Source organism: Papio anubis, chromosome 3 (genome assembly GCF_008728515.1).
Source record: "Papio anubis isolate 15944 chromosome 3, Panubis1.0, whole genome shotgun sequence".
Lineage (NCBI taxonomy): Eukaryota > Metazoa > Chordata > Mammalia > Primates > Cercopithecidae > Papio > Papio anubis.
The window spans coordinates 139,186,029-139,204,487 of NC_044978.1; the positions used below are offsets into that span (position 1 = coordinate 139,186,029).

Below are 18,459 nucleotides of genomic sequence, written 5' to 3' on the forward strand. Positions count from 1 at the left end.
ATAGGGCATCCTTACCCCATTTTAAAGCAATAAAAGCTGACAACCACTTGCTTCTGGCATCCAAGATCCTGCATGAGAACAGTCTTAAGAATGAGACAGATCTGCCTTCGTACATTAGCTCCAGCACTCATCTGTGGGTGTTGGGAGGGCTGTTTCAATTCTATGCCTCAGTTTCTTCCTTTGCAAAAGAGAACTATTATTAGGGATTAATGAAAGTTTTGTTTGTAAGGCTTTTTTCTACCTTTTGAGTATTAATTAAATTGAGCGCAATTCAATTTTGTCTTAACTTGGTCATGTCTGACACAGTAGACTGGAGTCAGAAGCAACTAATGCCAGGGCCTGAAATCAGTGTATTAGGTGGACAGCAAATAGAATTAAAATGAAATCTGAAATATCTTTAAACTACAATATAAGATATGGCACTTTTTATGCCCTCCAAAGTCTACTTGTAGGTGTCTGGGCATTAAAACCCTGTCTTTACATTAGTATCAGATACTTGGCCAAAAGGGAGATAGGTGGAGTTTTAGGAGGTGTCCTGCTTGCCTTTGAGGTTTACTCATTACATTTCAGTAGGAGCTGCTTCTATGACCTTAATACATGTAAATAGATTTTAGGATACTGTGGGGGATTAAGCACAATAGAAGATGGATTCATATCTTATGGGGGTAGCTAGGATGCAAATTATGCATTTGACATAATGTCATTTATAAAAGCATTAAGCATATTCTATTAAAGTAGCTATTTTTAAGTCACAAAGGTCTTGGTCAGTTTTAGTAATATTTATCTACTCTAAGTCCACTAGGCTACTTGATAAGATTGTTCCTCATTTTCTACTCCTATGTTAGAAGAATCCCCTCTCCTTGACCTGGCTGCTTGGTCTTCTTTTTCGCCAGTGACTTTTTACGCTAAGCCAAAACATGGGCAATTTTTTCACCCCAATTACATTTTTTTTCTGATGCAAATATTCCTATTAAAACCTCAAGGGCCATTCAAAATAAACATGTCCAGATTTTCTTTTATCCTTTAAGGTCAGCTCTTATCTAGCAAACCCATCAGGGCTGCACTAATGATGTCAAAGGTCAGGTCTGTCAAAGACACCCAGGGTCATTTATTATAATTTACCACTCTTCTGAGGGTTTATTTATTGATAGGGCTTAAGGAACTCCAAATAAATGAATACATAAATCCTAGAACATGACAACAACAATTAAAAAGAACATTTGCTTATCACTGACGTCAGTTATCTAAATTGCCATGGTAATTTACTGCTCCAGCCTGCTGAGGACAACAGCCACACCTCACTAAGCGGGCCCACAGCCCTGTTCCTTACAGTGACAAACCACACCCTTCTGAAAATGAATAGTAGATAATTAATATCCCAGGATGTAAATGTGTTATCTCATGATTCACAGTAGGTGAAGCATACATGCCTGAAATTTAGGCTAAGTTCATTAAAATCAAACTCATAGATCAGCTACTCAAGTGTTTTTATATAAGTGTTATATAAACTATATTATATGTTTTATATGAGTGTCATATAAACTATATTATGTAAACTGTATTATAAAACATTATATATGTTTCATATGAGTGTTATATTATATAATGGACTCTATCCCCATCAATGCCTCTTTAAAAAGAATAATAAATTATAAATCCAAAAGCAATGATACCAGAATCCCTCCATGGTAGTAAAGACATGTGATAGAAAAAGTAAAATGATGAAGAGTCCTGATGTAAGGCAGCTGACTTCTAGAATACATGAACCTATCTGCTAGATTTTTAGCAAGAAGAAAATTGAGCTTGCAGCCCTGGACCTGCACCCCCGTGATCTCGAAGGAGCCCATGCTTTGCTGTAGTTGCTGGCATGGTGGCACCTTTCTTGATCCCCTCAGAGTTCCCTTTCCACCTAGAATCTAAAGACCTTGCATTTGTTTTCTAACCTGTGTGGTGCTCCATAGGTGTTCATTAGGCTTCTGTGGGCTAAAGTTTCTAACCACATCCCTGCTTTCAAAACCAGGAAAATGTTTTACCAGAAAGGAAAAAAGCAAAAGCAAACCACACTTATTATACCGGACACTGTGTAGCATTGTACAGGGCAGGCAGGCCACGTACAGAATATTTATTTGCCAGCTGGGACGCTACACATATCAAGAACTACACAAACACAGCTATGACATCAACTTCTTCCAACTATAGATAAAAGCTCTTACTGTCTACCACTCACAATTATGCTTTCCTATCAAACTGCTGTGTTGACAAGAATTTCACTGGGAAATGACTAGCACCTTCTCAAATGCCTACCACAGGCGGTTATAAACATATCATTCTAAAGTCAAGAAATGAGTAGTTGTAAGGTAAATTACTTCCCCACATTAAATCCACCTGGGCTTCTGGGGGCCCTGGTATGCAGTGTGTCCACACCACAATTTAGCCATGGAGAGCTCTGCCACTTCCTCTGTACTTCTGAGAATTAATAGAAGAGCTGTGTGACGTGTAAATTTTTTAATGAGTTGAAAGTGCTAACTTTGCAGAATGCCTAACATTTTAATTTCCCAAAGTCAGGAAGTTCACTGATGCAGACACAATTCTAGGCAGTTCTTGTTAGTAAATTGCAATTTTAAATTTGTCTACTATGGCATGAACCGTCTTCAGCAAGGAGTAATTCTAAGTTCAGATTTGAACTGTTACAAATCCCTATGAGAAACTCCAAACTTACAATGGGAATAAAACTAAAATCAATAGGAATAGTTGCAGTAACTTAATAATCCAATCTAGTGTATTGATAAATATATATATATATAAATCTGCATTTCTGGACCAGGCCATATATAGTATTTGAATTGCTATTTTCAAAAGGAAGAAGTTAGCAGTGATTAAACTATTCATTTTATATGCCATCCATGACAAATAAATCTTACTAAAAATTCATTATAAAGATTATAAAAGTTAGGCCCACTGTGGTGGCTTAGGCCTGTAATCTCAGCACTTTGGGAGGCTGAGGTGGGCAGATCACTTGAGGTCAGGAGTTCGAGACCAGCCTGGCCAACATGGTGAAACCCCATCTCTACTAAAAATACAAAAATTAGCTGGGCAGGGTGGTAGATGCTTGTAATCCCAGCTACTCGGGAGGCTGAGGCAGGAGAATTGCTTAAACCCGGGAGGTAGAGGTTGCAGTGAGCCAGAATCGCACCAATGTACTCTAGCCTGGGCAACAGAGTGAGACTCTGTCACATTAAAAAAAAATCAAAAAACAAAAAACAAAACAAAAACAAAAACAAAAGATTATAAAAGTTAAAAGTTATCAGGTCTTAGTAATACAATTGTATTTCAACTTAAAAGGTAAATATGCTTATTGTCTTAGCATTTTTTGAGTTTTCTTAAGTGCTTTCTGCTTCTTCTGTATCTTTCTGTGTGTCCTGTTCTTTGTGTCTCTCTCTCGTCATAACCATTTAATGTAAAGCCTATTTCAAAAATATATTGTGAAATGTGGAGGGTGGCTGTTTTCACATCAGTTTAGGGATGATATAAAGAAACCTGAATATTTTAATGTGTACACAGTACAATTGGTCTTCCAATACTGATTCTGTAGTATTATTAAGTAAAAACTGGTATTTGTTATTAATGCTAAGTTTTTTTAGATCAGACATATGTTTTCAATTATTTTCAATAGTGACAAACACTTATCAGCTTAAGGAGATTTTGGGCTGAGACGATGGGGTTTTCTAAATATTCAATCATGTCATCTGTAAACAGGGACAATTTGACTTCTTTTCCTGATTGAATACTCTTTATTTCTTTCTCCTGCCTGATTGCCCTGGCCAGAACTTCCAACACTATGTTGAATAGGAGTGGTGAGAGAGGGTATCCCTGTCTTGTGCCAGTTTTCAAAGGGAATGCTTCCAGTTTTTGCGCATTCAGTATGATATTGGCTGTGGGTTTGTCATAAATAGCTCTTATGATTTTGAGATACATCCCATCAATACCTAATTTATTGAGAGTTTTTAGGATGAAGGGCTGAATTTTGTCAAAGGCCTTTTCTGCATCTATTGAGATAATCATATGGTTTTTGTCTTTGGTTCTGTTTATATGCTGGATTACGTTTATTGGTTTGCATATGTTGAACCAGCCTTGCATCCCAGGGATGAAGCCCACTTGATCATGGTGGATAAGCTTTTTGATGTGCTGCTGGATTCGATTTGTCAGTATTTTATTGAGGATGTTTCCATCAATGTTCATCAGGGATATTAGTCTAAAATTCTCTTTTTTTGTTGTGTCTCTGCCAGGCTTTGGTATCAGGATGATGCTGACCTCATAAAATGAGTTAGGGAACATTCTCTCTTTTCCTATTGATTGAAATAGTTTCAGAAGGAATGGTACCAGCTCCTCCTTGTACTCTGGTAGAATTCAGCTGTGAATCCATCTGGTCCTGGAGTTTTTTTGGTTGGTAGGCTATTAATTATTGTCTCAATTTCCGAGCCTGACTTATTGGTCTATTCAGGGATTCAGCTTCTTCCTGGTTTAGTCTTGGGAAGGTGTATGTGTCCAGGAATTTATCAATTTCTTCTAGATTTTCTAGTTTATTTGTGTAGAGGTGTTTATAGTATTCTCTGATGGTAGTTTGTATTTCTGTGGGATTGGTGATAAGCAATTTCAGCCAAGTCTCAGGACACAAAATCAATGTGCATAAATCACAAGCATTCTTATACACCAATAACAGACAAACAGTGAGCCAAATCATGAGTGAACTCCCATTCACAATTGCTTCAAAAAGAATAAAATACTTAGGAATCCAACTTACAAGGGATGTGAAGGACCTCTTCAAGGAGAACTACAAACCACTGCTCCACGAAATAAAAGAGGACACAAACAAATGGAAGCACATTCCATGCTCACGGATAGGAAGAATCAAGATCATGAAAATGGCCATACTGTCCAAGGTAATTTACAGATTCAATGACATCCCCATCAAGCTTCCAATGACTTTCTTCACAGAATTGGAAAAGACGACTTTAAAGTTCATATGGATCCAAAAAAGAGCCTGCATTGCCAAGACAATCCTAAGTCAAAAGAACAATGCTGGAGGCATCACGCTACCTGACTTCAAACTATACTACAAGGCTATAGTAACCAAAACAGAATGGTACTGGTAACAAAACAGAGATATAGACCAATGAAACAGAACAGTGCCCTTAGAAATAATACCACACATCTACAAACAACTGATCTTTGACAAACCTGACAAAAACAAGAACTGGGGAAAGGATTCCCTATTTAATAAATGGTGCTGGGAAAACTGGCTAGCCATATGTAGAAAGCTGAAACTGGATCCCTTCCTTATACCTTATACAAAAATTAATTCAAGATGGATTAAAGACTTAAATGTTAGACGGAAACCATAAAAACCCTAGAAGAAAACCTAGGCAATACCATTCAGGACATAGGCATGGGCAAGGACTTCATAAACACCAAAAGCAATGGCAACAAAAGCCAAAATTGACAAATGGGATCTCATTAAACTAAGGAGCTTCTGCACAGCAAAAGAAACTACCATCAGAGTGAACAGGCAACTTGCAGAATGGGAGAAAATTTTTGCAATCTACTCATCTGACAAAGGGCTAATGTCCAGAATCTACAAATAACTCAAACAAATTTACAAGATAAAAACAAACAACCCCATCAAAAAGTGGGTGAAGGATATGAACAGACACTTCTCAAAAGAAGACATTTATGCAGCCAACAGACACATGAAAAAATGCTCATCATCACTGGTCATCAGAGAAATGCAAATCAAAACCACAATGAGACACCATCTCACACCAGTTAGAATGGTGATCATTAAAAAGTCAGGAAGCAACAGGTGCTGGAGAGGATGTGGAGAAATAAGAACACTTTTACACTGTTGGTGGGACTGTAAAGTAGTCCAACCATTGTGAAAGACAGTGTGGCAATTCCTCAAGGATCTAGAACTAGAAATACCATTTGACTCAGCCATCTCATTACTGGGTATATCCCCAAAGGATTATAAATCATGCTCCTCTAAAGACACATGCACAAGTATGTTTATTGAGGCACTATTCACAATAGCAAGGACTTGGAACCAATCCAAATGTCCATCAATGATAGACTGGATTAAGAAAATGTGGCACATACACACCATGGAATACTATGCAGCCATAAAAAAGGATGAGTTCATGTCCTTTATAGGGACATGGATGAAGCTGGAAACCATCATTCTCAGCAAACTATCGCAAGGAAAAAAACCTAAACACTGCATGTTCTCACTCATAGGTGGGAACTGAACAATGAGAACACTTGGACACAGGGTGGCGAACATCACACACCAGAGCCTATCATGGGGTGGGGGTAGGGAGAGGGATAGCATTAGGAGATATACCTAAAGTAAATGACGAGTTAATGGGTGCAGCACACCAACATGGCACATGTATACATATGTAACAAACCTGTATGTTGTGCACATGTACCCTAGAACTTAAAATATAATTTAAAAAAAAGGGTGTTGAGCGCAGTTCACTATTCAGATGCTGGATACATTGAAAGCCCAGACTTCATCACTACACATACATGCATGTGAGAACTCTGCACCTGTACCCATTACAGATCTAAAAATAAGAACTAAATGAAAAAAAAAGCAAAGATAATAGGATCTTTGATAAATACCCTTCACCTCCTATGAATATATGTCAATGTATGGCATATAGGTTAAAAATTAGGCGATAAACCTGTTAAGTTCAGTAAATTAACGTAATACAATAGCTATATCCTCGAGATGTGACAGCCTGGAACAGGGGTTGGCAAGCTCTGGCCCTCAGGCTAAATTGGTCCTGCTACTCATTTCTGTAAATAAAGTTTTACTGAAACACACACACACACACACACGCACAAAATAGTGACAAACACGCCACATCACTTACCTTTCTTATTCAATGCAATCCATGTCATTTAGTATACCAAAGAACTCCACTTTTTAAAATGTTGTTTGGAAAAAAATTAACTATGTGCTTATAAATCCAAAATGTCCAAGTTATTTGTGGGACCTTAAGTGATTCTGATAGCTTCTAATTACTCTTTAGTAACGCATTCTGGTGAAATAACATCAATTTTCTAAAGGCCTTAATTTGAAGGTACCAAAATGTGTCCAGTGTAGGAACTACTTTTTCAGACCAGTGAGATTGTATCCAGTGTAATATATATATGTGTTATACAGTACTTACAATATGAACTACTGTGTATGAGTGGTATAAAAATTTAATAGAGCTTCTGAAATTGTTTACAGACCATGATCATATTTCACAAATGAGATTACACAGTATCACATAATGAATCCAACTTATCACACAGACTAAGAATTTAAATTATGATTGCAAGGCCAGATATATATATATATATAAAATAGACAAATGGGAAATATTGCAAAACTATAAATCAGTTCCAAATCCCCACATCTTCAAAATACTTGGTTTACTGGCTATAAGTAATTCTTGCACCCTAGGGTTTTGTACAACTAGGGTTTTATACAAGTATTTTATGCAAATACTTTTTTGGTAATCTAATTTGAATCAATGTGACCAAAGTCAGTGACATTGCTACTTCTTAAATCCAGGGAGCCATGCTTCCAAGACAATGCTGTGGCCTATCCTCAACTGTTCTTTTTTAAAAATGTCATTTATTATTATAAACATAATGGAATACTAAGCATAAATAATGTATAGAATAGAAAGCATATAGAAAAAGAAAAAAATACTTGTAATCTCATTAGCCCAGAAAATTCATAAATTTCATTCATCTTTTACTAAGCATACCTTTACACACTTATCACTAAATGCATATATAAATCCATATTCTGCTTTTCCATGTTAAACCTTATGAATATTTTAGCGGCTATATGATGTTCCATTTAATGGAAGTACTATGTATTACTTAACCATCATCCTAATATTAGACTTTTGGGTTTTGCATTTTTTACAATAATAACAAAGAATATAGACATATGTGGCATACAGCTGTTTCTCAGTATCCAAGAAGGATTGATTCCAGAACCACCCCCCGCCACCAACACCAAAATCTGAGATTGCTCAAGTCCCTTATATAAAACGGCATAGTATTTGCATGTAATCTATGCACATCCTCACGTATACTTTAAACCATCTCTAGATTGGTTATAATACCTAATACAATTTAAATGTTAAATAAGTTGTTATACTGTATTTTAAAATTTGTTTTATTTTTAATTGTTGTATTATTTTTTATTGTTTTTAAAAATATTTTTGACCTGTTCTTAGTTGAATCCACAGATGTGTAACTCACTGATACAGAGGGCTGACTGTATATATTTTTAGATATTCATACTAATTACTTAAAACTTATTCATTCAAGTAGAATTATTGGGTCAAAGGGTATGATAACTTTAAAACTCTTGACTTATACTGTAAAATTGCTTCCCCATAAAAATTTTTATTCCCATTAGCAAGGTACAAAAGTTTCCACTTGACTACATATTTGCTTGACATTTAGCATTGTTATATTTTTAAAGTATTCATTAATTTTATAAGTAACCTTCAAAGTCTTTTTATGAAAAATTTCACTTGGTGTTGAATTTGAGGAAAGAAATAGATTTCTAACATGTCTTATCTGAACACTATCAAACTGGTAAACAATTTAGAAAACTGATGATTAATTTTTCAGTTGAACTTAAACATTCTAAAAACTATAAAGCCCATGATAAAAAAAACTCTATATCCAAACTATGAGTCAAAAATGATCTCTAATATATATTACTTAGGCATAATGGGAAATGGAATTGAATAAAGAATAGCCCAATCAGATAGTAAAAGCCATTAATTGGACATGTTAAAATAAATACTGAACAGACCGGGCGCAGTGGCTCACGCCTGTAATCCCAGCTTTGGGAGGCCGAGATGGGCGGATCACTAGGTCAGGAGATCTAGACCATCCTGGCCAACATGGTAAAACCCTGTCTCTACTAAAAATAAAAAATTAGCTGGGTGTGGTGGCATGTGCCTGTAATCCCAGCTACTCAGGAGGCTGAAGCAGGAGAATCGCTTGAACCAGGGAGTCGGAGGTTGCAGTGAGCCAAAATCACGCCACTGCACTCCAGCCTGGCAACAGAGCAAGACTCCGTCTCTAAATATATACATACATACATACATACATACTGAACAATACTGTAAGTTCCATTTCTTAACTTTCAATCTTTTCCTATAATTATGATTTAAGTATGTGACTCATAAACAGAATAAAACTGAGTTTTTTCCGATAATTTTGGATTTCCTTTTACAGGTGGGTTTAATTCATTTACATTATGATCCCTGATATATGCAGCTTTATTTCCACCATCTCACTTATTGTATTCATTTACTAGTTTTCCTTTTGCCAATTTCCTACCCTTAAAATTTTTATTTTGAATTTATGCATTCAATTTTTATGTGTGTACTCAAGTCTTAACATTTTAACTTCAACAGTGGCATCAGTGAAGTCTAATGTAAATACTGTTACTATTCTTTTCTTGAGCAATATATGGAAAATGGAAATTTTTAACTTAGTTTACACCTTCCCATATTCCATGTTAATGTTGTCTACCATTTCGCTCTATCTTATTTTCAACTGCTCCTCAATTGGTCTCATCTTATTTTAAGGAACCAATTGTTATTTTTCATTTTCAGTAGTTTACTCAGTAAGGTTTATGAGTAATAAATCCTCTCCATCTTGATTACCTGAAAATCTTTTAGATTTTGCTCTTTTATGCAGTAAATGTTGGATTTTCTCATTCTATCCTCCATGAGTTTTATTCTCCCTTTTACATATTCACTTATGTATTCACAAAACTTCCCTGTATTTTGGGAAGTTTCATAAGATCTACATTCCAGTTTACAAATGTTCTCTTCAGCTTTATCTGAAGCTGTATCTGATCTGATTTTTCATCTTCCAATGAGTTTTAAATTTCAATCATTATGCCTTCCTCGCTAGACATTCCATTTGTTTTTTCTCCAAATCTGTCTTTTTAACAAACTGTTATTTCATTTGTGCTTATATTCCTTTTAAAAATATGGTTTGTCTTTTTACATTTACTCTACAGTTTTTTTCAGATTGCTCTGTGAGTTCATGTTAGTAAAATGCTAACTCATTTATTATTGCTGACTCTTCCTTACAGTAGACAATTTTCTTGACTGATTGGAAACTTTGTATTGTAAGCTTATTGACAGCTGTGGCCTATGTTTGTCATAGACTAATGAACTTACATTATGGAAGGAAACCTAGAGAGTAGCTTGCTGTTTGCTCTGCTGGTGTCCTAGAAGCTTAATTATACATATTTTGTGTTTTGCTTCTAGCAACGTATCTTAGATTCCATACCAGAGCTGGGGTGAAGTTATGGTTTTACTATAGATTTTATTTAAATGAAGTCTTCACTTCCTTTTTCCTACCATGTTTTTCTATGTCTTCCCTTGGCTGGTGGGCAAAAATGTTCTAGTTGTTTCTTATGGTATAGGTCAGGCATTTGTGAGTTTCAGCTTTCTTTAGGGTTCTTACTTCCAAGTCTAGGTCTTACAAAGCCAGGGCTTCTGCCTCTGTGCCAAAACTGAAACCCTAATTTCCAGTCCCTGGGACCCATGTCCATATCCAGTTCCCCCTTCCTGGTTATTTTGGTGTCAATTCACAAAGTTACCTCTCAAGCTTGGAGTTGCAGCTTCATTTCTGGCATTTGAGGATTTCTCTATCTTCTTTCTTTTGGACCTCTTTTCTTCTCTCTCTCTCTCTTTCTGCATGCACATGTATGTCTCATACTAAGTTTGCAATATTTTATCCAACATTTTAATATACTTTTAAAGGTATTTGTATTAAGTGCTTAACAAAGAAATGTATCTGAATTTGTTTTGAACAAATTAACAAATAAACATCAACAGTAATATTTTCTGTATATTTCACATTGTGTTCCTCTTAAGTACCAAGTTAGCTTTTGAAGAAATACTATACTACATTATCTAGGTAACTCTGAATCCTACTCACATCCATTATGAACTCTGAATTTCTCCTATCTAGCAGTACACCTACATTTATGTCAGAATTATTTGTATACAATTTTGAATAGATTCAGAGGATGTAGTTCTTACCTGGTTCACTGAAAGTAGACTAGCTTTATTTTGAGATAACATTGTGATATCATTGAAAGACTATTTATTAATGCATTCCAGACACTAATTCTCCCAAAGGAAATAAATATTAAATGATAACTCCTAATTGCTGATTGCCACTTTCTGGCTATCTTTTCTACCCCCAATCTTTTCCTTAATACTGACCTTGTCCCTTTTGCAAACTTTGCAGTATCACTGTTAGAAGCCTTTGTTTTCCAAAATAATGGCCAAACAATATTATTTCTTTGCAAGACTTTGGCAGTATACTGTTCCAGAAACACCAGGCTAACTGGTAAGCAGAAACTATAGCTTTCACTGTAAAATACTACAGTTGCACAGTGCAGAATATCTGTGGTTTTATCACTGAGGAAATCAATAGTGATGTAGACTACAATTCTTTGTTTGACTGGAGTGGATACAGGAGGGCAGATGAAAGAGTTTATTAACCTAGTAGGGATTGTCACTATAGCAAATCAGAGCTGCAGAAACAAATAGCTTTAAATGGAATGATTTTAACCCAAACAGCAAAATGTTTCCATCGAACAGGAGACGTGATAAAAAAATAAACAGAAACAAACAAACAACTAAAAATACCCCTCCCGTAGCCTCATTCCTCTTCCTTGTCTATACACACACACTTCAGGCCATCATTACTGGCAAATATCCAATCATAAGGAAAAAATTCTATGAATGCTTAAGAAATGATCTAGAAGCTAAGGGGTTGCTATGTCATGAAAGTCTTAGTTTGAATATATCATGTTTGTATTTGTCATAATTTAAAATGTGACATTTTCTATGACTAATAAAAGGTTCTGTCTTGTGGCATTGTATTCCTTGTTAAAGAGGTTGTTCTGAGGATTTGTAAATATGCACAATAGAAGTAGTAGGTATTAAATCACCCAATATTGAAATAGTATATTGAGAGAGAAAGAATGTGAAAGACAGAAAGAGAGAAAAAGTCCAACTATTTCTACTTTGCAATCATATGAATCAGTTGGTTCTACAGTAAAGGAAAAACACTAAGTGATGAAAATGTTAAAAAGACTAACTTGTATGTGGTATGTTGTTATTTTAATCCTCAACCCAAACAAACTCTGTACCTCTGGATAAATGGTTAGCAAAACCAATTTTCATTAATGCATTTCTGGTACAAACTTGTGAAGTTCACAGTGGCAGGCCCCACATCATTACCAGAAGCTGTGCTTTACACACTCAGCAGCAGCCCGTTCTCGAGGAATGCAAATGTACCCTGAACATAAAAATAAGAGGCCTACTGGATTTTTATTCTGTGTGAACAACATAATTATTTATTTGTATTTTAAGTAAGATATCTTTCTAAAGGTTCCTGTGTGTATAGACTGAAAAGTAAACAGAATTTCCTAAGTGTGGTAAAAACAAAATATTTTATTCTTAAATGACAAATACAAATACCTTTGCACAAATACCTTCAGCTGCTTGCATTCTGCTAGCAATGTGTAATGTATTATGAGAAATGTCAACACTAGACCACCGTTAGTTCACATCCAAAGACAGCACATCATTTGATCCATTAATCTGAATAGGTATGATTTCAGAATAATTCTTAATACGTCAATTTATGATCATGAAAAGAGATAGTAAACTGTGTACATCTGAGGACTCCTCAATAAAGGGGTGAGAGTTTGCAAGTATGAAATCAAACTACCATTTAATTAAGAAAATCTAAGGAACAAAGACATGAAAAAAATGGAGAATATGTATGTAGCTTATAGCACACATTACATTCCTGAGCCAATCTTTGGCACTCATTTAAAAAATGTATGCTTTATTAATATTTATTTCCTTTAAATAAACTAAATAATATCCACATTATAATTTCTAATACAAACCCAGAATTTTCAAGAGGTTGTGGAGATGTTCTCACTAAACATTTGTTCTAAGTCGGTAAATCTACCTACAGAAATATTTTTCATCTTTACGTATATTTTACACTCCATGGATATTTTGGTTAGGTACCTGCCATGAATTAAGAATAAACAGCTTACATTTTAGAAGTCTTGTTTTGACTCTGTGAGGAGTTTAGAGTGCCCTTTTGTGCTTTCTGATAAAACCAAGTAACGGTTCCCTTCCATATAAGTGATTGAATCACCCCTTGCTCATGAAAAAGCAATACTGCATGCCATTTGTTAGCTGGACATAGTTACTATTTATTCTGGTTCCTGGAAAATTAGCTTTTTCCAATTTTGAGAGCGAGCTAGAATATTGCTATATTATTGCATTTTATTGTTGTTCAAAGAATTCTTTATTTCTAATGTTTCCTTAAAAAAATCCAAATGGTTCAATCTCCAGCCCCCTCAATGTCTGCAGTTTGCTTAAATTGACTTACTCTGCATGCAAAGCCCATCAGTGCAGTTCTTGGATTGCAAGACGAGGCCGTCGCAGTCCTTGCCTCCATTCTTGGGGGCTGGCGCCGTGCACTCCCTCCTGCGCCAGTGGGTGCACTCAGTTCCACAAGTAGACCACTTGCTCCATGACGTCCACCTGCCGTCCACTGCCATGGAAAAAATGCAGCAGCAAGTCAGAGGGAGAGGCAGCTGCTTAAGGCATGGAGCAGAGCTCAAGTATAATACAACAAAACAAAACAAAACAAGAAAAAGCATGCCCTACTGAGAAGCACTGTATTCATTTCAATTGCTGGGCATTGCATGTTCTACATCATTTGGGTTCAGTGAGCTTTTCCTATAGAGTGTGTGAGTGTTTTCTCACTGACCAAGTCAAGGGAGGCTGACTGAGACACACAAAATCCAAAGTTGTCACCAGGAGCTATGTAAAAGTAGGCCATGATGGTTTCCCTTTTCCTATTAATCGGGGAGCTTCTGGGTTTTGTATTGAAAATTAGGTCTGTCTTTGGATCCAAGATTCCTTCATTCCTAGGGCCATGTGGACAGTGAAAGTAAGCTCGTGTGGGAATTCAGAGAAGAGGTTGGTACAGTGGAGAAGAAATCTATCCAACCTTCCATTCATTCATCCAGTTGGTATACATCTATTTATCTCTTCTCTCTCATCTAAATTTTATATTGTCTTTTTATTTTACTTTTTTCATTTGGTCTGCTTGATTCTGCTGAAACCTTCTGTAATATTTTCATGAAAAGACTTATTTTTCATTTATTGTTTGATAATTCCACTATTTGATGATGTTTCTGTTTCTATTTTTATTTAAAAAATTTAGGTAAGGCCCTAATATTTGTTGTGATTCAGTTATTTAGAACTGACTGACTTTCTTCCTAATTTTGGTGGCTGGCTTGTCAGCAACTTCAAAGATAACTCAGATATCTCTATTTTAAAAGTACACAACTTAAATCTCAGTTTGAAAAAAGATAAATTTCAGTCATACTTTAAAATGCAGCTTAAGTTTCTCACAAAAATAGGATAAAAATGTTGAAATAAGAGTTTTAAAATATTAATTTTCCCTGAAATACATAATTATGATGATCAAGGATTCAATGTAAAACAATGCTAAACATTATTTACTGAACATCTTAACCTTTTATATCTATATATTGATAATAATTATATCAATTTTAATAGTCTATGTAGTTTGAGAAATCTACATGATTTCCTATTCAAATTACTATATAAATATATCATGTATAATGTGGATATGGTTATAAAGATACCCACATGAAAAATGAGAACAGCGTTAATATTTCAGTCATACAGAACTGGCTATATACGCAAGTCCCAACTACTTAGAGTAAAAACATTTGCTTTGACCTGCACCAATCCAGTTTACCAAAACACTGACACATGCATTTCTATTTCAACTCAAATTGATCAATGCTTTTTTAATTGTGGGAGTCAGCACCTATAAAATAAAATCTGAAATTTTAAGCCTAGCTAAGCATCAAAATTTATTTCATAAATAAAAGCTCTCAAAGGGTTCACTGTGGAAGACAGTTTTGATATTTGGAAATCAACATTTGGGAATGTAAAGTGTAGATTATGTATATCTCTCCAGTTCATTTCTCCGCCCCATCTCTGAGAAAGGTTAAAAGATAAAGATTAAAGGATAAACACGACAAAATTAGGCAAAAGGGAGAAGGAGGCTGTGTATCTGAACAATAAAACTGAAAACACAATAGCTACTCTAATGAGTGCAGTAAATTTATGGATTATTTCAAAATAATTTTAGCCTAGCTTTAGAATATATTATATAACGAGGCATTTTAAAGGGTTTTGTTTTTACTTTTGGCAAATATTATCTTCGATTTACCTAGGGATAAGAGCTGGTAGCAAGATGAGATAGTACAGAAAGATGCTAAGAGGTGGAGAGATGCAATCTTGCTGTAGGTACCACTCAAAAAAATAGATGACCAACATTTACAGATAACAAAGAACTGACTGCGTTGTAGTTTCAGAATCCATTATTCCATGTGCCAAAAAACTTTGCCTTCCTTATAATTCATTTCAAATGTTATATTTGCCCTTGACCAGAAAATGACACCAAATGTAAAATATTTCCATCTAAAACATTTTCTAAATTTCAGTTCAATTAATTTCTGTGGTTTTCTGAAGATCAAAGATTGTTATTCCTAAAATGTGTGGCTTTCAGTGCCATTCAAATCTCTTGAATTATAAAATCTGCAATCTTGGTCCCAGCAGTTGTGTTGAATAATATAAAGGGATTACATCCAGTAGTGTTTAATCTCCTGTTTTATACAATTTGGCATGTTTTGGTAACAGAGTTAAGTATTCTTTTGGAGGAAAACACTTGATATCCCAGTAATGCAAACAGTGAGTAGGATGGATTTAAATAATGTTTATCACACATTCAGATCAAGAATAAAGTTTCTATATCTATTCTCTAAAAGCATATTTCTTGAATAATGGGAGATATTTGGATTGAGAGGACTGGTTTATTTACCTGGGCACAACGTAGTACAGGCTATTTTCTGCACACTCTGCCCTTCACAGAAGGCACCCCCATTGAGTGGTGCCGGGTTGGTACAAGTCCTTGTACGTTTCTGATACCCTCGTCCACAGCGGCTATTACACACAGACCACTCTGTCCAGGTGGACCAGCCGCCATTGACTGAAAGGAGGCAAACAGTAAAAAGTGGATTAAACATGTGTGCATGCACAACACACATAGACACACAAAACAGACACAATATGTAAACAAAAGTTATTTTCCAAGTGACCATTTATAAAAATCCAAAATTTCAAAGCCAGAAGAGACCATGGACCTCATTTTATCCAAAGTTTTAGTGTATAGACAGAGAAAAAAAATGTTTGCAAAGATTTACTCACCTACTCAGAAAAATAAATAGGACTGTATGGGTTCTCTTTTACTTGGTCAGTGTTCTTAAAAAATATACATATCGCCTTACCTAGTCAAGCTCCAAAATTACTTTTGACAGCTCATCTCAAATAATAAATGTTTACATCTCTGTGACAAGCCTGCAAGTGAATCTATAGCATGGGAACAGAATAAAATAATTTAGCCTTAAAAAAAAGATGATTGATTTTTTAAGCATGTGTAAACTTTACAATTTTTTAAGGATTTTTATTCACTTGTACAAACCAGTGAGCCCGGCTAAAAAATAAAATCTTATAGTACTGGGGTTATAAACAAATTGACTGGCTATTGGAGTTACTTGGCGATTAGTTAATATTGAAATTAGCACTTATTTTGTGTATAAAGGCCAATTATGACGTCTGATGGAGCTGTCAGCATATGTGATTGCAAAACCTACACCCTAACACAGCACACTCTTCAATTCTGCAGATCTCTCTTTAGAAAATACTTTGATATATATTTTTAATACTTCAATAATGTGAGTCTATACAATATTGTAATTAAACAATTTCTAACAAAAATTATTTCCTTGTAGTTAAAATATAACACAACTAGTATATGCATCTGCTTCCTGATACTAAAGAAGTGTATTAGCCATTCAAGTAACACAAAGCTTATATGTGCACAGCATTTGCCCAACGTTTTGTTTTCTAGAAACCTATCCAACAGGGAATAATGATGAATGCTATATTTACAGACAGAAACATATTTTTTATAGCAACTTTATTTCATATAAAGAGGAATAATTGGAAACAACTGTAATGTTCATGTGTGCTATGATCACATCACTACACTCCAGCCTGGACAACAGAGTGAGACCCTGTCTCCAAATAAATAAATAATACATGAATGTTTCAGTATGTTTTAAATAAAAGTAATGTTTATGGATACATTATGCATAATCATGTATATGTATATAATTTTTATATAATATGTATACAACACTTATTATATTTATACATTTTAAATTATAAAAGATATATAACAATGTATAATGCTTATTTTTAAACCTTATGTATACATATAAAGTACTAGTAGCATATGCCAGGTGCAGTGGCTCATGCCTACAATCCCAGTACTTTGGGACACCAAGACGGGCAGATCGCTTGAGTCTAGGAGTTTGAGACTAGCTTGGGGAAATACAGTAGACTTCAGCTCTACAAAAAATGCAAAAATTAGCCAGGTGCAGTGGCACATGCCTGTAGTCCCAGGTACTTGGGAGGCTGAGGAGGGAGGATCATTTGAACTCAGGAGACAGAGGTTGCAGGAGCCAAAATTGCACCACTGCACCCCAGCCTGGGCGACAGAGTGAAACTGTGTCTCAAAAAAAAGAAAGACAATTCAAGTAGTATACATATAATTTTTGTTTAAATGCTATCTCTGGGTGACAGAATTATAGGTATAGGCATTTTCTTCTTTGACCTTTTCTGTTTTCCAAATTTTCTCTAATGGATGCATATTTGCAATCTAAAAATTGCATTAACAAAAAATATATAAAACAGTCATTAAATATGAAATACTGGTTAGATATATATGTTTTCTGTGGAGTTCTGGTGAGTTCAACCTATGAGGCTTGGACAAGTTATTTTAGGAGGTTATGTAAAGGACAAGCAGATGGTGGATAGGTAGGGTTTCAGTTAGTGTTCCAAAAAGCAACTTAACCTGCTCAAGTTTACAAAATTCCCTGCCATGGAATTGTCTGTATAAACTGCTTACTAGCATACTGGCAAGCTGATATTTGGGGTTTAGGATACATGTACTGTTCTGTTGGAGATTTTAATGAGAAATGAATAATCAGAAACTTTCAGAGATGAAAAAGTCTTTGAAGATCCCTTCATTTACAGAGAAGGAGGCAAGGGCTCAGAGAATCCTGGTTAAAAGACCCTCTGAAGATAAGTTAGTGACAGAAATACTCCTATGACCCGATATTCCTGACCCTAGTCCAAATCC

The 18,459-nt window shown here is 35.2% G+C and overlaps 1 protein-coding gene across 2 annotated transcripts in view; it reads right to left on the bottom strand.

Moving 5' to 3' along the window:
• Positions 1–18,459, bottom strand: part of UNC5C (unc-5 netrin receptor C) — a 381,402-nt gene that overhangs the window by 61,690 nt on the left and 301,253 nt on the right. For both annotated transcript variants that reach the window (XM_003898984.5, XM_009207211.4), the window contains exons 6-7: positions 16,075–16,242; positions 13,537–13,701 (exon numbers count right to left, since the gene is read on the bottom strand). In XM_003898984.5, coding sequence (XP_003899033.2) covers positions 13,537–13,701; positions 16,075–16,242 — 333 coding nt within the window. The remainder of the gene's footprint in view (positions 1–13,536; positions 13,702–16,074; positions 16,243–18,459) is intronic.